Source organism: Daldinia childiae, assembly GCF_008694065.1.
Source record: "Daldinia childiae strain JS-1345 chromosome Unknown Scaffold12, whole genome shotgun sequence".
Lineage (NCBI taxonomy): Eukaryota > Fungi > Ascomycota > Sordariomycetes > Xylariales > Hypoxylaceae > Daldinia > Daldinia childiae.
The window spans coordinates 572,476-592,989 of record NW_022984653.1 but is presented as its reverse complement, the minus strand read 5'-3'; the positions used below and the strand labels follow the sequence as shown (position 1 = coordinate 592,989).

The following is a 20,514-nucleotide window of genomic DNA, read 5'->3' as shown; positions in this document are numbered from 1 at the left end:
TTAGGAGACTTCAATAAAATGCTGTAGGTTTGAAGCCTGTGAGGTTCCAGTGGTAACAGGTCCCTAAAACTTAGGTGCTTTAGGTGCATGTAGTGCGGTCGGTGTCCGTCGCACTTACTTTAGTTGTCTTTAGTTGTTAGGTACCTAGGTACCTTATAAACTCCCGTATAACCACGAAGACAGACAACTTATAGAAATCTTATAATCCACTATCCCAATTCATCATTTTATAAATTAATTCATAATAATCGTAAATTTCTGAATATCCTAGACATATAGACCCATCATCGTCTCAAGTCACCCACCTCAGCAGCAATAGGCGGTACACTCACCACAACCGTCTCATTCATCTTGCCCCCACGATACGCATACGTAAAAGTCCAGCCGGACCCAGCACCACCATGATCGCCTTTACTATTCACAACCACAATACCGCTCTGCACATCCGGATACTTCCGCAGCATGCGCCGAACAGCGTCTTCGGCCGCTTGCTGTGGACTCATGCCCTGCCGCAGATTCTCAACAGCTTGGTAACAGGGCAGAAACCGCATCATGATATCCCCGTCACCCGTGGCGCCGCACCCGCCAACATCTCCGTCGACGTAGGAGCCGCTGCCCGTGATGGGCCCGTCGCCGACGCGGCCGGGTACTTTGCGGCCGGCACCGTTGGTAGAGGTTCCTGCTGCCATGGTGCCCGAGGAGTGCAGCGCGATCATCGAGATCGTGTCGTGTCCCTCGGGCTTGTTTCGCGGCTCTAGTGATGATGTATATGCGGCTGAGTTTGAATCGAGGGCAAGTGGTGTGTAAGGACCACAAGAAATAGACGGGTCGGGTGATACATTGATGCGATAGTTTGGTTGGCAATTCTCGGCCTTCCATTGCTCGCACGAGGCGGCAGAATTCTCCGTCGTCAGATTTTGCACAGTAAACCCATTTGCAACTGCAAAGTCAGTCGCAAAGTCACCAGCAAGTAGCGTATGTGTTGTATGTTCCAGCACCGCTCTCGCGACTGAGATTGCTTCCTTGACGCGCCGAAGAGCTGCGACAGCTCCTGATTTCATGCTCGTGCCATCCATTATCATTGCGTCGAGGGTTGTCTATTCATATCAGTTTGACTAGTACAGCGGGCATTTGACGAACCAAGTGTAGCTATTCCCTATCTTACCTCACAATTTTCATCAGGAGAGCCGCCATAGCCTACACTCCCATCACACTGGTTAGCCTCGCAGGCAGAACACCCAAGTTCAACAGCATCGAGAGCCGATGTCTCCGGCTTCAAAAGAGACAAGTATGCCGCATCTGTAGCTACAGTAAAAGGGCCGCCCCAAGTGTTAATTATCATCGGCAAGCCAGGCGAATTGTCAGTGTCCTGCCCACGTGTGGTGACAATTGACGTTGTCAACCAGACGATCAAAGACGTTAACCCAACTCCACGGAGGTGAGCCATCATGGCGATTAAGCATAGGGCCAGCGGGATGTACCAAAATTTAATGAGCGATACTGCCCCCTTAAACAAAGAAACAATCAACATTAATACCACATATTCAACCAACGTTGGTAGAAATCTAATATCTAAGTTGATAACAATGTTCCAGCAGCCAAGCTTTCTCCAATTCCTTATCATTTGGTGATGGGGCAGCCATATCATCAAGCTAACCCGCCAAAGCAACTGAAAAGATACACTTGGAATGCCCCCGCAATTGACCTACAGGCGATATCGATCAATCATAGTCGTTATATTACATTCCTATTTTATTTTTTGCTCATTCATCGTCTCAGGCCAACTATTCGCTTCAAGGATTTATCTTCTAGATTAATATATTCTATATAAGCTATGTTCCTTCACAGCATTAATTTGTTAGAGCTGTTCTGAATAATATACCAAGCTTGATTGAATGGCACTTCCGTGCTTCGCTGCAAAGTATGACATGCTCTATGTGTAGGTGTTTTGAGCAGTAAAGAAAATGGTGCATTGGACGTAAACAAAATACGCTATGGGTATAACTTAACGTGATTTGCTGGCCTAGACCTTCTTAATCCAATTCGACGCTAGCAATCGCTTCTTTTACGAATATATCGTCACCTAATGTAGGTTTTCGTTCAGCTTGGGCATTCGCGGAACCAGGCGTGCCTGGAATCGACTCCCGAGACTCAATGCTTGCCCAGTCGGTTTCCTCGTCAGCCTCACTCCTACTAGCCTCGCTATCTGTCTCGAGGACGGCATCAGCCCCGCGGTGTCTCATATTGCGTTTAAGTATGCACATCTCAATGGCGATTCCCGGGCCAAAGGCACACCCCACCACATAATCCCGGACCCGGCCACCAGGGGCCATTGCGTCCATATCTTTACTTCGTAGGCGGTCCATCACGCTGAAAATAGTAGCCGAGCTCGAGTTTCCGTGATTCATGTATCGGTCATAACTTGCGCGCATGTGCTCTGGCGAAATACCCATTACTTTTTCAGCACCCGTTAAGATGGTCAGGCCACCTGGATGCAACGCCCAATCAAAGTCGGATGCCTCTTTGCATTCAGCAGGGAGACCAGGAACATTTTCCAGTAGATCGACGAAACTTGGGCGCAGTATTTCGGTTGCTAGTTTTGGCACTCGAGGTGAGAGTATGACCTTCCAGCCAACCGGGTCTACGTCAAAGCCAAGATCGGTCTCTGTCTCGGGGATGATCTTGTGTTCCCACCCAAGTAATTCGTAGATTGGTTCGGCTGTTGGCCGTCCGATTCCGTTACTGAGAACTAAGGCGGACGCACAATCGGAAAATAAGCAAGCCCCAATGCGCGTTTCTTGGAACTCGTCAATGCTGTCCAGCTCGCTGCGAACCATCGTTGTGCTCACTTCAAGAGCAACACATAGAATCCTAGCAGCTTTCCGTCTCATTGCGTGACCCAAAGCTAAATTAGCAGCAGTGCGTAGTACTGCCAATCCACCTGCACAACCGACTCCGTGCAACAAAACCTTCTCTACTTGGTGGGTGACACCCAACCCCTTCGCAACGAAATGATCAAATCCGGGGTTAGCACTGTCAGTACACGTTGTTGAAACTATATGAGTAATCTCAGATAGATCGATCCCAGCTTCTAGAATTGCTTTCCTAGAAGCCTCAATGGCGAGCGGAACACCATCTGACATGAAAATTCTGTGGAGTTCTGCTATTGATGGTGCTTCACGTAGGTTTACTGACGGATGATCTGAGGTACCAATAGATGAGCGCGTGTCGATACCCGTGTATCTATTTATTGAGAGCACCTTCTGCATACTTAAGCAACCGTCTATTAGTACATAAAATGATTCATTTCCGGGGGCAACCTACGCAGGAGAGTCAGGATAGTATTTTCTTGCGATTTTGTCCACCTCAACTGATTTGAGGGAGTAAGGAGGGTATTGAGCTCCTAAGCCGATAATAGAGAGACCCAGCTCCCCGAACGTATTTGACGATGCCATTACTCTTAGTCGTACGTCAACTTCTCTTGTTCGATTAGGTATTGAAATCTATCGTGATGTAAAAACAACCGGATGGTAGTGGAAGAATGTAGGTTAAGATTCTAGCCTCGGTAACGTTTGTTCAACGCGGTAACGCTAAGCGCCGACGGTTTAGAAGAATATAACACGAAGTTCTTTTGTAAGTTATCCCCTGCCTAGACTAATAAGCTAATAAGCTAATAGAAGAAAAAGAGAGTATGATACGCCAAGAGATTTAACCACAAATATCACAAGTAGGTATATACCATAAACGATTTACACATAATAGGTTAAAATAAAAGAGGAAGAAAGTTGAGAGAGCCGATCATTTGGTAAGTACTGATAATAGAACTTTAAAGCGTCTGGTGTTTCGTCCGACAGGTGCTACTGATACACTAGGTACCCAGGTAATATGTCTAGCGTAACCCGAGGCACGATTAAAGGATTAAAGGGTATAGTGGTTGATCAGGGTCACTATCAGGGCTATTAGGGTATGACGTCCCAGTTTGAAACGATTATGACACAGACGATAGCGGGTGGTAGCAGCGAGGTAACAAGGCAAGCAGTTGCCAAGTACTTACCTTAGGTACTTACCTAGCTTATTTATATATCTGGGATCTACCTGCAAAGTACGTACATATGTTGAGAGCTAGTGGTTATTAGTGTGGTCCAGCTCGTAAACCCGGACAAGATGAGAAAGTATTTTTCATAATTGATATTGAATGTACATACTATATAAGGCAATAAGACTGCGGGTTTGAAGATCTTGAACGGGATAGAAGATTATCTAAGATGTCTATTTTGACCCGCATCGTGCGAATTGCGCTCCTCCGCCCGTACATATGCTTATACTCCATCATTATGTACCATAGCGGAGGAAGGGGGTTTGAGGGAATCATTCCGTAAACCTAAAACTATTGCACTTAGTAAAATCATTCCACCTGACGAAAACAGGGGAATCAGCTTGGTGCATTCCAACGTCATGGAATGATTCTATTACTAGAATGATTCCGTAAAATAGAACGATTTGCCTTTTCACGTGACTTTCACGTGATATTCACGTGAAAAAGTGGGGTCAAAAAGGAAAAAAGTCAAAAAATTAGAAGGACTGGTCCTCGAACCCACCACTCTTGCGTTCGTGTAACCATAAACCCCACCTTTTATTATTAAGGTTAAAGTTTAAAGTGTAAACGTTTGAGCTAATGGGACGAGGTGGCCAATCTCATCGAATTATTTCATTGTGGAATTTTTCCTGTTTTTAGGCCTTATAACCTTTACATCGGAAAAAGTAATATTTTGACTTAGAAAAAAAAAATTTTTTCATTTTATTTTTTTATTATTTTTTTTATTATTAAAATTTTGTATTCTTAGTAAAATTGTTCCAAAAGTTGGAACGATTTTACTGGATGGAATGGTTTTACGGTTATAGAACGCTTTCTTTAAAATAAAATATTAAAAGTGGGTACCTAGACCCACTATACCCGGATTCTGACCAATCAGAGCCCTTAAAACCCAAAAACGTTCTACCGCACGGAATCATTCCAGTTTTAGAATGATTCCGCCAAACCCCCCTCCTCCGCTATGGTATCCATGTAACCTCCGGTCTAGAACGGGGCAGTTACATAGTGTTTCCGTTTGCCTCGTCGATACCAAGACATATATATAGGTAAAGATGGAAATAGAGCCTTAGGTAATTCGTACAACGCTCATACCTTATCTTACTTTGAGACGGCATAACAGGTACCAATACTATTGTTTACATTTTTAAGAAAGAACTCTGGGGTAACATCGTAATAAGCACTATTAATGTTGAGCACTTCGTATCCTAGATACCAGGGTGGATTATACCTAATGCACATACAGAGTACATACAGATTCCCAACCGAATGTATATAATATTAGCTTACTGTAGCCCACGCCAATTCCAATATTCAAAAAATCATGAATCATCATTGCCGCTCAAGATATCTCGGTATCGAAATTACCATACTAGCGAAATATTGGCAAAAATACACCGCAACATTTGCACAGGTTCAAAATTACAAAGTACAAGACGTCGCTTAGAATCTAGACACCTCGCGCATGGCATGTAAGACAAGGCTTATGCAGGGGATATGCTTGTACGTGCCTAGTGCAATTCGTAGAACCTTTTCACATGCAACGTTCGAATGCACGTGCGTCAATACCCCTTCCGAAGCATGGGCTCAGGAACAATCGGCTTTAAGATTTGTATCTAGACGGTGTTTGTAACAAAATAATAACATCTCACTACCTACTATCCCACGCTTAATCACATACAACCTAAAATCTACCCGTAACAATGATTCTAGTCAAGTTACCCTTCGCCATACATGCCCTCGTCGAGACAGCGGCGGCTCTATCATTCATATTCAATCCAGAAAAACAACTCCCAGGATGTAACACGGCCGCAAAGCTCATCCTGCGCCAGTACGGCGGCTTACTGCTATCAACTAATCTTATCTGCCTTGTTATTCTCATCGAGCCCAGCTTCACTGACACGACTCGCCTACTCGCGGCTGCGTTGGGAACATATCACATCTGGCCATGCTATCGAGCTTATGTTCGAATTAGTCAAAATATAGAGGGAACAAACAAGGAAAAGCCAGTTCTAGGCGGACCTCTATTACATTTAATAGTTCACTTGACCTGTTTTGGGATGTTTATATGGACTTGTGTCTCCTGAAAGACGCTCCGTCACAATCTGCTCATCATGATGCAGTCTCATAATTACTGGCATAGCATTCTAAGATATCAATCTAAGCAAGGCGGAACTTTCGCTACATGTGTGTTCGTGTTGAACCACTCATGATCAGTGCAAACACCATTTGAGTCTACAGACCAGGTTCCTTCTTCAACTAGTGATGCCCAATGACGAAGGACCTCGGCAAGTTTAGGATCTCGAGGCGGACCCCAAGCAAACCTATGTCGAAATTCGCAAGCATTAGGCAATCCTGAACTTGCGATGAGACGTACGACATCGGAGTATTTCGTGTCGGCTATCACATACAATCCACTCTGGCGATTAACTGTGAACTTCCCGAAACCCCAGTCGCGATCGAAGGAGTTAATGTACATATTCGGATTATCGCTAACATCAAGAGGAACTGTGTCTATGCCGGGGAATAGGAGAGTAGGCCAATCCTCATCTCCGGAGTCCCCCAGCCAGCGCGTCTGGCGCGTCGATCCGGGTGCCTCCGCTGTATATGTAACGACAAATAATTCCGGCGTAAAAGTGTTGATCCCCGGTGCATTAAATGAGAATCCGGGCCGTTGCGCTCTAGTGAGGAATTCGGCAGCGAAAGTACTAATATTAAATGGAGCCAGCGACTCAGAACTCAAAGGTTCAAGTCGGTGAGGGGCATTCCCAGTCCCAGAGGATATGCGTAGCTCAATACTAGAAAGGAGTCGGTTCCAAGCCACGAGAGCCTCCTCAACATCGTTCTGCGTCCAGGATCTAATAGCCATAGAAGCCTGTCCAACGTCCCAATAAAACTTGCCCGTCTCCCACGCATCAAGTGACCTTTGGAGTAACACTTCCAACGGCAACCATTGATCAGCGGGTGGGAAAGTAAGAAAATCCCTTTCATGCCATACGGCCTTGTATGACACTATATCAAGAAAAACGCCGCCGTCCATAGGTGCATCACCGCTGTTTTGTGCATAGAGCAGGATGAAGGACGGTTCGTCCTCGAAAGGTTCGCTCCAGAAAATCGTCGGATCCGGTTGATACATATACGGCGTCAACATATCCACGACCCGTCCGGGGAAGATAGGCGTTGTGTCGAGTAGTGCGAGAAACCGGTAAAGGGGCAGCTCAGGAAGAGACGGAATCTCGGCAAATTCCGGGGCGGCGTCTAAGAATCGCGCTACGAGATTCCTCTCAGTCCGTCGCGCGGGGAGATGCTCGATGGACTTTGCCAGCAACCGATTATGCAGGTCCGCGCAACGTTCTGGAGAGAATGATAGACTCGGTAGATCCATTTTAGTGGAAGTGGACGGGTTTGAAGATTGAATATGAAAGATATCGAGATACAGAATATTTAAGAAAGTTCCCCGTTGTGCTCTTGGGGAATCCACAAAACCGCCGTCAAACCTCCAGCGACTTTCAACACGATAGCCTCTTCATATATTTACTTAGGCATAGCATTCTCCATCCCAATTAACAAATTCGTCAAATTCATTCTCACCGATATCATCCTCTATATCATCAAGCGTTCGTAACTCTCCATCGTCCTCTAGATTCGGCCAATCGTGGATTAAATCAGCAGTCGGGAAATGGCCCTCCTCGCGTGCCATTTTCATTGCTTTATCGAGCTGCGAGCGATCTTTGCCGTGGGATGCCGCGCCCGCCTTCAGGAGTATATGTACCGTATCCGTCCGCCCATTGAAAGCAGCACCTTCGAGAGCTGTCATCCCCCTAACCATTGCCGCCGGAGCATCGACTTTGGCTTTGTGGTTGAGCAAATAGCAGACTATGCGATTATAGCCACCGATTGCAGCTAGTTGGAGGGCAGTCGCGCCACTACTAACAGCCGGCAGTGCGTTGATATCGGCGCCGAAGTTATGTAGTAACTCTACCATTTCAAAACTTCCAATCTCGGCCGCCCGCTGCAATGGTGTACGTCTTATGCACCCGGTAATAGTTGGATTAATAATGGCACCATTCTGTATGAATAAATCCACCATCTGAATGTTTCTTGTGCCAACAGCTGCAAGGAAAGCTGTGATTTTTTGGGTAACCTTAGTAATATCCTTGCGCCTCTGGATAGATGATAACTCTGCCACTATACCGTTAGGATCGCAACCAGCTTTCAAGAACAGCTCTACCAAAGACAAGCTCCCAGTTTGGCTTAGACCAATCGCTTGTCCAAACGGGCTCATCATCTCGTAGACGTAAGAGTACTCTTTAGAACATCGTCCATGGTCAAGCAGTTTATTTGGATCAACTCCGTGATCCAATAAGTATTTTACCTCAAGCTCGTCATGACTCTGAATAACACTGCAAAAAGCACACGACATCGATCGTCGTCCTTTTCCGTAGCGTACATTGTCATTTGCTTTTAAGAGTAGTTCGAACATCGGTCTGTATTCCGATTGAACCTTTTGAATGGTCTTACATGATATGTGGGGATCTGCGCCGTAGGAAATGAGCAGCTTAGCCATATCGAGGTTCCGATGTCTAATAGATTCCTCAAGGTTATGTTCGTTGAATATAAAACCCTTATAGTCACCTTCGTGAGGTGTGTCTGGATATTCCTCTAGTAACAATGATGCTAGCCAGACATTATTTGCCTTGACGGCCCATGAGAGCTCGCAATGCTGTCCCGACGCTAGCAAAATCCGAACTATCGCCTCCTTACCTAGCGAAGCTGCCAGCATCACTGCATATTGAGGGGTAATATCAGATAATGGCAGGGATATATCTCTATCCTCTGTAGGATAGAGAGATATTGGGTCGGTAGGGGCTTCGAGCATATAGTGAGTAGCTGCTACCCTGTGGTAATCATGTACCCCAGAGTAATCGGTATGGTCAAATCCAAGAATTAAGTGCACAAGACTCTCATTACCTCCTCGAATAGCCTCAGAGAGCGCAGGTTCAAATAGCCTGTCACCTATTGGTAGGTCAAGTTGCGTAATGTAGTTAAGTAGCATGCTCGCAACCTCGTAATCTCCAGTCCTTGACACTTCCATAAGAGCGTGGTAGAGAAATTTGAAGGTCGTGATGGGGATATTCAAATTCCTCAATTCCTCGGTCAGCTCTATAATAAGACTTGTATCAACCTTGTCGACTGCTGCCACCCATCGGGCGCACAACACATCAAGGTTCCTTGGTGACTCTTGGTATGCCAAGACACTCCTGCTTGAACACAGTTTATTTTGAACTGCTGTCTCTACAGAAGTGCCAAGACCCTGTATGCATTCTTCAGGGGGGAATCCAAATTCAGCTTCCATAAGTTTGGACGAACCTCGACCCCCATGAATAAGATAATATAGACTGGCCTTATCAGGAACCGTACCATAGTCTAATAATATCTTAGCTAATTCCCAACTGGTCTCCAGATTGTCCATCGAGACAACCGCCGTGAATATATCCTGGTGCGTGAGATCTACTCCATTGTGATGTAAAATATGTAAAAGACGCACTAGAACATCTTTATGATTTTTCTTGAATTTCTCGATGGCACTCCTTAGTTGGTAAACTAGTCCACTGTCGGTTAACAACAAATTCTTGGAGGCTATTTGACAAGCAATGTCATCTTCTCCCAGTTTGAGGAGTGTGCTAACCGTATCCAAATCGACAATACTTCCAGCATCTAGTAGTATCCGGATAATCTCGGCACGGTTAGATTTGGACGCCATGCCTCTACCAATTTCATATCCCAAAAACGCACGTTTCAATGCACCATGCGACCCAATGCGACATCTTCGTGGGTAATTATGCTCACAACAAGAGCCTTGGTATGTTTTGTTTACATCTGCGCCATTACTCAGTAGAACCTTAATAAGGCTCTTGTGCCCCATTTCTGAGGCTCTTTCAATGAGTGTGTATTGGTTCCAACTATCGAAGTAAAATTGTTGGTTGACATCAATTCCCAAATACTTGTTCGAAAGTATGTATTTCGCAGTTGCTGAATCTCCTATTTCGATAGCCCCTTTAAGAAGATTCTGTGCAATAGAACGAGCAGAATAGCGGCTAGAATTTCTCGATGGGGATAAAATCAGTGGATAGAGGTCTGTATTGGTAGTTTCATTGAGGATCTGCAATATTTTTCCACCAGGAAAGGAGCTAAACCCGGAGAAGTTATTACAGGCAGAGTGTAGAATTTGGCGGTATAATGGTGGGCCCAGGATAGTTGTCTGGTGAATTATACAAGGGATGATAGAACTCAAGGCATTTGGATCCGCGGTGGTGAAAGTAATTGAGCCCCTCGAACTATAATATTGGGACATATCCTCGATGCTCTTCTGTCGTGGTATCAGGGCGTTTGCGGGGGTTGTTTGCTGGTCTGTGAGAAGTCGGGCGTTGACCATCACGTTGGGAGCAAGATCAGAAGCCAATTTTCTATCGCAAATAGACCTTTCAAACTGGAAAAATGGAAGATCATGAGTAAGCGAGAAGGTCAGATCCTCCGCTGGCGTTCGGATAACGAACTGTGCTGGAAGTTTTTGGTTTCCTATGCACGTCTAATAAGTATAAAAATTTATCTACTCGACGAGTTCATTTAACTCACCGATAAGTTCCAACCGTCGGAGAGTGCTGGGAGTACTCCTCGCGACTCTCTTCCTTAATTCCTCCTCTCCCAATAGCCTTCCCCATTCGAAGACATTGCTTTCTTTGCCATCACTCTTTCTCTGCTCTATAAAAATTGAAAGCATCTCCGTATCCTCGACCTTGCTGTTCTTGATCCATTTCGGACCCCATTTCTTGAACTGAGTGCGATACTGGCTTTCCCTTTTCATGGTTAACTTTGTGCTTCTAGTTCGAGACTTATTATCACTTACGTAGCTTCGAAGTCCCTCCGGATCATCTCCGTCCTTACATCCTTTAATGATTTATTAAGGGTAAGATAGAGGTACTTGATATCTGGCTTTGCGGCGGCCCATTCGGCCTCTGTGATCTTAGAGGGCATCGTAGTTCAGCGAGGGAGACTGAATAAGACAAGGCAGAATAGAGTATAGAATATAGAGAATAGAGAATAGAGAAACCAGAAATGATGGGACATGCTAACAGATATTACTTCGTATATATAGATACTCAAGCTATGATGAAATGGCGGTTATAACATACCACCGCTCCAGCCTGCAGTGGTATCGGCTCTTAGTTGGCTAATAACATTTTGCTGCCAAGGAGTCACGGCTATGTAGCATTTTGTGATGGGAAAATGACAACCACTTATATCAGGTATGCCTAAGGCAGTGCTGCGCCCAATTCAAGCGATTACAGTTTATGCAGGAGATTCTCTACGCGGATCAATCGGCGTTAAACATGTCAGTACAAGACTCCGCTATTAAATGCGCATTTTACAAAGATGATTGCATAGAGTAGCGTTTGTGTAACACCATATATCAGAAGATACTGCTCAGCCTCATAGATGAATGTAGTAAAAATAATTCATTGGCTAACGCCTAAATGTCAGTCTGACTTGGTGGTACTTAGCATTTTGACCGGAACCCTGAAACACCGTAAGTCGAGAAGTACGTATTTACATTCTGAGTGCTTACGTTGTCAAGATATTAAGTCTAGATGCTGTAGAGGATAACTATGATGACAGAGCTCATTTTTACTACATCCGTCTTGCCATTCAACCGAGTAGCCGTGTAATTGGATAGGTAAACTTTGATGGCGACCTACCTCCCTGTGTATCAGGCTCTCTCCCATTTGCATCTTGCTGATGAACTTTATATAGAAGACTCTTATTAAAGGGGCTGTTAATCATAAATAATGAAAATTAGCTATTCCTTACCCCTATGATTCACTTAAACAGAGATAATTCAACAGCAAAACTGTTTATTGCCACGAGTCCCTACTATTCTATTACACTCGCGTCGTGCGGCTAGCCTCATGGCTCTTCCTATTGCAACAATTGTGGGCATTGTTAGTATGACATTGTCATTCCTAATCACGGCTATGGCTGCTTGGGAATGTTATCGCCGTCAAGTTCAGAAGTATCGTAAATCAAGTGAGTCTATGATTCAATAATAGACCCACCTCTATATAAGATCTAGCAGCGTGTGATAACACCAGAAACCCTCAGATCATTCCGTCGAAGGTGGAATTGAGATGCGAGGCGGCAATCCTAGTGGTACAAGCGATGAAGACCACCATTAGTTGCTCGTATCAAGGTAAGTTTTCAGTTCAAATTCAAGATATATAAATACTAATGTGTGAAGACAGTCTAGTAGTGTACTACAGCAGCAAGACCTTATTATAGGTGGCGATAAGCGGCCCTACTTAACACCTGGACCATGATTACCTCTTATATGATGGATATGTCTTCAGATATGGTTATATGTTTTTGGGTTGTATTAGTATTTGTAGCACAAACATAGCACTTGACTAAGAGTTTAGAATTTAAGAGCAGACTTTGAGGGAATAGTAATAGTAGCAACTACATCATCATGATATATTCAAATATTTAAATATTATGCTACTATTAATTAGCTCCGTTAGAGCGAGTCTCCCTTTCCTTCAACGCTTCGCGTACCTTAGGTAGCACGTAGCGTCCGTAGTCAATGGCATCGTTTAGATTATCATAACCACGGATAGAAATAAGCTCAGCCCCCAAGTCGACATAGTCAAGGAGCGAGTCGACTATCGTCTGTACCGAACCCACAAGCGCTGTCGATGCGCCGCGCGCGTTAGTAGCCGTCACAGTCGGATACCACAGCGCACGGTCCTGTACTTCGCCGCGCTTCGCAATGTCGAGGAGCCGCTGCGAACCAACATTCTGCGGCGGAGGAGCACCGGCCGGTACTCGGCTTTTGCCGTCGGCCCGGTTGGCGTTTAGCGCGTCGAGTATGCGATGCGCCTTGGCCCACGCTAGCTCTTCCGTCTCGGCAACGATGGGTCGGAACGTAACCCAAATGCGCGGCCGGTCTGTGCGTCCCGCCTTCTCGGCCTCGGCATAGATGCGGTCGATCTGCTCCTTGGTTTCCTTAAGAGGTTCTCCCCAGAGACCGAAAATATCGGCTAGGCTTCCGCCGATGCGGTACGCCTCATCTGACGACCCACCGACGGAAATGGGGATACTGGTTCCGTTCACAGGGCGCACTTTGTTGCTGAACCCCTTAAACTGATAATACTTGCCGTCCCAGTCAAAGGGATCGGTGGACTGCCATGCGCGCTTCAGGATCTTGATGTACTCTTCAAGCCGAGCATAGCGCTCATCCTTGTTCAGGAAGTCGCCCTCTCTTGCCTGTTCGACATCACTGCCACCGGCGATGAAATGTACTACGGCTCGGCCCCGGCTGAGCTGATCCAGAGTGGCTAGCGACTTAGCCGCTACCGTGGGGTATACTGTGTTTGGGCGGAGTGCAATAATGACTTTTAGATTCTTAGTCGCGGCGGCAATAGTAGCGCCGGTGGTGAAAGGGTCAAAGTACGACGAGTCGTACGGCACAAGAGTATAGTTGAATTCATAATCATCCAGGTTCCGGGCATACCGTTTCAGGAAGTCCGGGTCGATAGCCGGGTTCGGGAGCGGGTTGAGCTCCGTGGATGGGTTCGGGAACGTCAAACTGATGAATTCTGTAGGCATCTTGATTATCACGTCCGGAGATTCCAATATTCCAAAGATCAGATAAGATCTAAAAAATACTTACAGGTATGGTGTTTTATACGGATATACCGGTAGCATCCCCGATGGCGACAACTGCTCTAGAATCACGCAATACCCCTTGGGCCGGTGCCGGCCGGGTATACTCCTCATCTCAACCCCGACTTTATATATAGCGGGCATAAAGAAGTTAGCATCGGCTGGTTTTTGATTTATAATCGTATGGCCAGACTGAATGGATTTAGTTAGGGGCATATGTTTGGGAGTAGGCTAGCCACATTATGTTAATGTCACATTCTATAATATTGATATCGTTTAGTTATTACTAGAGAAAAATTACACACTTCCAATCAGTTATCTGTGTAACACGCGGTCGATAGTTTTATATACTACTCCAGTTAATATATCAAAACTCCTTGTAGGGGGGTTAGAGAAATAAGCTCAAGCAAAAAGATTTTCATAATAACCTAGGATATAAATATAGAAGAGGTAAAGAGAGAACATGCTATTATGGAATCCGGATTTAACTAGTATAAGGTTGTATTTTTGGCAGCCAGATCATAAAAGGGTAACAACTAAACGGTTATATCGAGTATAATACACCTAGACGCACTGATAGTTAACGAGAACCTACACTAGCACAATCAATCCTTACGTAGGTCCTGCAACTGCGGTATCGGGAGAGGGAAATAGTGAAAATTGCGTACCACTCGAAGGATCTGCGGGATGAATCAAGAAACGAGCACGGCGCGAGGAAGCCGGAAGCATAGCTTGGTAGGGATGAGATATGGATACCTCCTCGACCTAGATAGACGATGAATGCAAAACAGGGGCTTCGTAGGGCTGTGACCCTCGTCGAAAAGTATGATGATAATTGTCAAGAATATATTCAGGGAATCTCTATATCGAGTGTAATAGCTTACCAACATCCCTTACCTCGTCTATACCCTACCTCAGCTCAAACCCTCGCTCCTCTAGCACCTCACGGAAGATATCCCTTCCGTGCAGCGACTCTACCGTCGCTATGCGATGCGCCGACCGATAAGTCCACGCCGGCGCATCGCCGCGCCCCTGTTTCGCATTAAAGTCAGCCAGCGCCTCGTCGTACGCCGCCAGGTTCGCTGCCTTTCCCTCTTGCTGCCGCGGCCCATCACCGCCGGGCTGTCCCCACGTCTCCCGATGCACCACCTCATCCTGCGCCAGCCGCGGCTTGACCGTCGCCGGCGGCGCTCCCGGGTCCGGCCGCCCGACCGCCAACCCGAATAGCGCGACTACGCGCGGCGGCAAGGAAAGCAGGGAAGCCAGCTCCCTCGGCCGGTTGCGCGCCGCGCCTACGTAGCACGCACCCAGGCCAAGTGACTCAGCGGCTACGCACGCGTTCTGCGCGGCAAGGGATGCGTCGATCGTGGCCATGGTGTACATCTCGAGGAACTCGAGGCCGGTCCCGGGAGTGCCGTGCTGTGCGCACGTGGTGGTTAGGCGCGCGAGGTCTGCGCAGAAGACGATAAACAGCGGCGCGGCGCGGATAAACGCTTGGTCGCCGCATAGTGTGGCGGCTTGAGATTTGAGGGAGGGAGTGGTGATGGCGACGGCGCTCCAGGGTTGAAGATTGGACGATGTGGCGGCGCTTTGGGCCGCGGCCGTAAGAAGCTCGAGGGTGCCCGGGGCTAGGGGTTCCGGGAGGAAATTGCGGACAGATTTGTGCTGCAGGAGAGTTTCGATGGTTGAGTTCGCGGCGGTGGGGGCCGCGGGAGGAGCAGCGCTACCGTTACTGGTGGTGCCGTACCGAGCTTCGAGCAGGGAGGAAAGGTTCGCCATTTTATGATTTGTTATTTCTATATGCTCGTTTCAGTCCCTAGGTTAGGTACATAATCTAGATTTATAACCTCCAACAGCCCCTTTTCTCTTTTCATCGTAGCCAAATATAAGAGACAATCAGTATAGACGTAGGTGGGAGATAGGCGTTATCCGGCGGCCGTATGGCATGATAGCGAATCGGGACTTTGAAATACGCCGTTTATCGGCTCGGCTTTAGACATCGCCAATCCCCAAGTCAACTTACAGTTCCCTTACCGCTTTACTTACTACCCCTCCGGCGCCGCGGAGACGGCAGTTCATATTATCAATGTGTTATCAATGGTTGTAACTAGAACATCTTAGTTTAGAACCCAGTAAATATCTTAGCAAGGAATATGGGATAAACGTGAATGAGCATATTATAACAGCACTTTATAGACGAACCCCTATTAATATAAAGCCTTGGTTGACGAAGCATAAAATACTAACAGATAGTTACTTACGAGCTTAACCGCTAGTTACACTATAAACCTTTCAACTGGAAGCCACCTCTTAATTTGGATACACTTGATTACTTAGAATATATCATATTGATTTAAAATAGAACTGAATTCGTTTAAATATTAAAGAACAGGTATATAATATTTTCTTAACAACAACCAAACAATTGAAGTAAATAAACCCCACGAGAACTGGAGATCAGGGGTTGATGCACTAGGCTCTAAAAGCTATTCCATAATGGATTATATATAATATTATATCGTAGATGAATTAGTTTATGATACCTTTCTATCATTACACCGTTTTAGCAACAGGACTATGACGTGTGCCTTCAGCCAAAGCATTAGCTGAAGCACTTTTATTTCCTCCCCTATTCCCAAGAAGGAAAATTTTCATTATCTGTAGTGGTGAGCGAGTCATGAGGCTCTACCTACGCAACCTCCGCACATACCTGAATCTATTCGGTGCCGGATAGGTCCAATTAACCGTAGAGAGAACGGAGTATAGCGTATAGACGGACTTGAATGACGCAAACACGTGGGGGCCGGCAAAAACTACCCCCAGTGGATTAAGATGAGTATTTCTTCATTACCTCTAGAATTATATAGGATTGCATGGAATTGAAGAGGTGGTAGGGATAATCTTAGAGAGTTAAGTTAAATTTTAGATTCCCGCATCCGCACATAGTTTGTTACCTAGGTATGTAGTAATGAGAATGCGTTAGGGTCGATCCGAATCCTCGCGGATATGACAATCGGATCCGACGAATTTTGAGTAAAGATATGCGAATACAAAGTTGTATTGTATAGGATATCTTGCAGGAAACATACTGAAGGCATATTATTCTTCCTTTCAAGGACGGCGTTTACAAGAGTTTTATTACAGATATCTCGATGCTTATTTTTACTTTTCCTATTCATAGAACATATTATCTTGGAACATACGAAGTACGTACGCCTGAATAAAATTAATTATTATTTGTATAGAGTAAAGTCCCCTGAATATGTGCCGTTATACACGAATTTTACCTCAAGTCTATAAAAAAACGAAATATACAAGGTCCATACTTGCCAGACCCTCAATCTATCCATAGGGCATCTCGGATCCCCTTTCTGATATACGATCAGCGCAAACCCAAACCCAGCACGGATCATTGGATAAGTCTCGATCTTCTTACCGCATCCAGGCACCCGAAGTTAATCAATTCGCCCCTTAAAGCTATCCTAAGCGGCAATTCCTACCAAAAGTTCACCCACTCGACCAGATGGGCAACTATTTTAGAGCCCGCAGTCTAAAACAGCCCAACTACCTTTCTTCAACTAGGACCGCGTTAGACTGGCAATTTGGCGTCCTTCTTTTCACTTCAAGGTTTAACGAACGACTTTCTTAGGTAATGAGAAAATACTCCGGCGCCTGAATTCTTAGTCCCCCCTTTTTTTATCATCCTCTTAGTGCTGTTGCTGAGAAGCCCCTGACGTATGATGAGCCGCAAAATTATAATAGCGGAAGAAATATGCAATCGCCAAGCATAATCCGCCTGCCACTTACAAGAGTAACCTTTCTAGTATCACTCTACTGGAGAAGTTTCAAGCACGTGTAAGTGCAGAGTTAAGTGATATTGCTGCTCCTAACCGCAGAACTAAATTGCTACGTAGTAAAAGGCCCTGGGGCCGGCCCGGTACGGCAGGTTGTAATACTCTGTAACCGGCATCATTTTGCTTGACGTATCGTTATCCAGCCCTATGCCAATGGCCGCAGCAAGTATCGCAACCAGGTGTCTGGGATGTGAGACACAACAGCCTATCTAAGCCATGAGAGACAAGGGTAGGGAGAGATGCTTCCGAAGGGAAGAGCCGACAAGGGATTCAACCTTCACGCGTGAGTAAGTAAATCTTTATGTAGCTTTTGACATGAGAAAATAGATATAGTACACGTGTATATCCCTGCATGACGCTCGTCATTACCAATATTTTCTCCATGCCGTAAGAAACAGCCCACAAGGGGGGTGGTGAACCAGGGATATCCCATAATAAGTAGGAATCAAACCTCCTACCTCGCAGATGTTGAAGAATCTAAAAATCGCCGCTACGCCCATTTTACGAGCTATCTCTAGCGCGCCGGTAATAGCCATGATATTCTTGACCGGTGGCCACAACGACTGACTCGCATCCCCAGTCTCTGCACCAAAAGCACATATGTCATCAACTAGAGCGAAGAGAAGTTTCTGAAGCCGTAGAACGTAGCTACTGGTGTCGTAGTTAGGTAGGTCAAATCGGCCTAGCGTGTCGTCCGCTTCGAAACGTCTCGATCTAGTTCTCAGAGCAGTGTCATAGGTCGAATAGACGTCACTAATATAGCCGTCGTGGGCTAGGGAGCATATTGTATATAAGAGTCTCAAAATGGCCGTTCTAGGGATATGCCGATAATTTCGAGCATTCCTCTCAACATCCCTAACCTAGGCATCTCATTGCCCATTAATTAGTTAATTCCACACGTATTTCTCCTCGAGGCACAACACGAGAATCCCAAAGAACCATGATTGCCTCTCAGACTCCCCTCTGGGCAGTCGTCCTGACGATACTATCGACCCTAACCCCTCAAGCAGCCGCCGCCGCAACCCCCAACTGCCACTGCTACCTCACCAACGGGTCGGCGCCCAAGTACTTCGCGAACCAAAAGTTCTTCGACTTCCGCAACATAGCGAACCCGCGAGTCCCGCCGGCCATCAACAACCGGGACGGCTCCACCAACGCCCCCGTGACCCACGCCTACTTCAACACCACCAACTTCACCAACACGTGGTCCATACAGAACTGGGTCGACTCGGGCGCCGTCTACAACACCTACTCCAAGAACGACGTTTACATCGAGAGCAACACCGACGCCAACCCGTCCTCCCGCACCTACCTCACGCTGCGCACGTACCGCCACCCCGCCGGCAACTTCCAGTCCTCGGCCGAGATCCAGTCCATCTCGCCCAACTACAAGTACCTCTCTATGCGGATGTACTCGCGGACGCGCGGGGCCGCCGGCGGCGTGACAGCCATGTTCACGTACCGGGACGCGGCGAACGAGGCGGACGTGCAGGAAGCCGACGTGGAGATGCTGACGTCGGATGCGACCAACCAGGTGCACTACACGAACCAGCCAGGGACGGTCGACGGCGTCGCGCGGCCCAACGCCACGCACCAGGTCGCGATCCCCGGCGCCTGGACGTCGTGGCGCACGCACCGGTACGACTGGACCCCCGGCACCAGCACCTGGTACGTCGACGGCAAGCTCGTCAACACGAACCAGTTCCAAGCCCCCGTCGACCCCGCCACCATCCTCTTCAACGCCTGGTCCGACGGCAGCAGCTGGAGCGGCACCATGGCTTCCGGACAGAGCGCCCAGTTGCAAATCCAGTGGATCGAAATCATATATAACAACACGGCCGAGCCCTCGCGGTACGCCCATTGCGCCAACGTGTGCAGCTTCGATCGCGGCACGCAGCCGGGTGTGCCGTTAGTCATCAGCTCTGGTCCGTAGAGCCTGATTTATTGAAAAAAAACCTATCTCTTTCTCCATATTTTCTTCGGTTCAAATCTAGAGGCGTATATCAGCGAATTCATGTGAGATAATGTAAGACAATAAGCGTATATTTAGATGGCATAATTATTAGAACCCCTTTTTGTATATAGTTTAGCAGCAGATGTTTTGAGTAAACCCGCGTCAGGTATATATACTTCGATGTTATAAACATATTACAACAAGCTTGATATAATTATGTTGTTTGTGACTTAGGTAAACCAGAATGTCAGCATAAACAATCCCGAAAGGGGCTATAAGGGGCTACAGAAAACTTCAAATAACATTTTAATAATGCATCGCTTGTATATCACTGGGAGACCTATGCTGCATGATCACATATTTACCCGAAGATCTCTTTATGCGATCGAAAATGCATATATCTAATCTGTCGTCAGCAAAGCTCAAGAGAAGCGAAAGTTGAGTAAGCTTACCACAGGAAGCACACAGTATCTCAACCAGTACCAGTACGGATATGAAATCAACAAGTTCAATTGATTGCTCACTGCTACATGACAGTCTTCCCAAAACCATTCGTCCGTGATCCATTCATTCATTCATCCATCCAACCTCGCAAATGCATTTTGCTTTTCCGTCGAGGACAGCACCCCGACCCAGCCAGCGAACCCGATTCGTGATGCAGGGTATCCAGTAACGACAATATCGAACGGCCCCCAGCAAATGCATAGCAGATGATCTCTAGATAGGGTATCAGAGACGACAAGATATGAAACAGGAATCAAAGGAAATAAGGAGATAGTATGCTAAAAAAAAAACCTCTCCAAGATATTGCCCGTACCCAAGGGATATATATAATGGAGTATCCACGGATCCGGTTAGTCGTCAGATTTCGTGCCTATGGCGTGACCTTGCCTCAT

At 46.4% G+C, this 20,514-nt stretch overlaps 7 protein-coding genes across 7 annotated transcripts; 1 reads left to right on the top strand and 6 right to left on the bottom strand.

Moving 5' to 3' along the window:
- Positions 1 to 284: 284 nt before the first annotated feature.
- GL218_08394 (putative isoaspartyl peptidase/L-asparaginase 3) lies at positions 285 to 1,450 on the bottom strand (the record flags this gene model as incomplete). Its single annotated transcript, XM_033585195.1, has 2 exons — positions 285 to 1,097; positions 1,166 to 1,450. The coding sequence occupies 2 exons, from the start codon at positions 1,448 to 1,450 to the stop codon at positions 285 to 287; spliced, it is 1,098 nt and encodes a 365-aa protein (XP_033440736.1).
- A 583-nt stretch (positions 1,451 to 2,033) lies between these two features.
- Positions 2,034 to 3,455, bottom strand: GL218_08393 (putative polyketide synthase 1; the record flags this gene model as incomplete). The annotated part of the gene is made up of 2 exons (XM_033585194.1): positions 2,034 to 3,270; positions 3,325 to 3,455. 2 exons carry the CDS (start codon positions 3,453 to 3,455, stop codon positions 2,034 to 2,036), a joined length of 1,368 nt encoding a protein of 455 aa, XP_033440735.1.
- A 2,790-nt stretch (positions 3,456 to 6,245) lies between these two features.
- GL218_08392 (uncharacterized protein) lies at positions 6,246 to 7,475 on the bottom strand (the record flags this gene model as incomplete). The annotated part of the gene is made up of 1 exon (XM_033585193.1): positions 6,246 to 7,475. One exon carries the CDS (start codon positions 7,473 to 7,475, stop codon positions 6,246 to 6,248), a length of 1,230 nt encoding a protein of 409 aa, XP_033440734.1.
- Positions 7,476 to 7,628: 153 nt separating this feature from the next.
- Positions 7,629 to 11,125, bottom strand: GL218_08391 (uncharacterized protein; the record flags this gene model as incomplete). Its single annotated transcript, XM_033585192.1, has 3 exons — positions 7,629 to 8,278; positions 10,727 to 10,947; positions 10,998 to 11,125. 3 exons carry the CDS (start codon positions 11,123 to 11,125, stop codon positions 7,629 to 7,631), a joined length of 999 nt encoding a protein of 332 aa, XP_033440733.1.
- Positions 11,126 to 12,649: 1,524 nt separating this feature from the next.
- Positions 12,650 to 13,753, bottom strand: GL218_08390 (Alkanesulfonate monooxygenase; the record flags this gene model as incomplete). Its single annotated transcript, XM_033585191.1, has 1 exon — positions 12,650 to 13,753. The coding sequence occupies one exon, from the start codon at positions 13,751 to 13,753 to the stop codon at positions 12,650 to 12,652; it is 1,104 nt and encodes a 367-aa protein (XP_033440732.1).
- Positions 13,754 to 14,719: 966 nt separating this feature from the next.
- Positions 14,720 to 15,589, bottom strand: GL218_08389 (FMN reductase (NADPH); the record flags this gene model as incomplete). Its single annotated transcript, XM_033585190.1, has 1 exon — positions 14,720 to 15,589. One exon carries the CDS (start codon positions 15,587 to 15,589, stop codon positions 14,720 to 14,722), a length of 870 nt encoding a protein of 289 aa, XP_033440840.1.
- A 3,015-nt stretch (positions 15,590 to 18,604) lies between these two features.
- GL218_08388 (uncharacterized protein) lies at positions 18,605 to 19,597 on the top strand (the record flags this gene model as incomplete). Its single annotated transcript, XM_033585189.1, has 1 exon — positions 18,605 to 19,597. The coding sequence occupies one exon, from the start codon at positions 18,605 to 18,607 to the stop codon at positions 19,595 to 19,597; it is 993 nt and encodes a 330-aa protein (XP_033440841.1).
- Between the last annotated feature and the right edge of the window lie 917 nt (positions 19,598 to 20,514).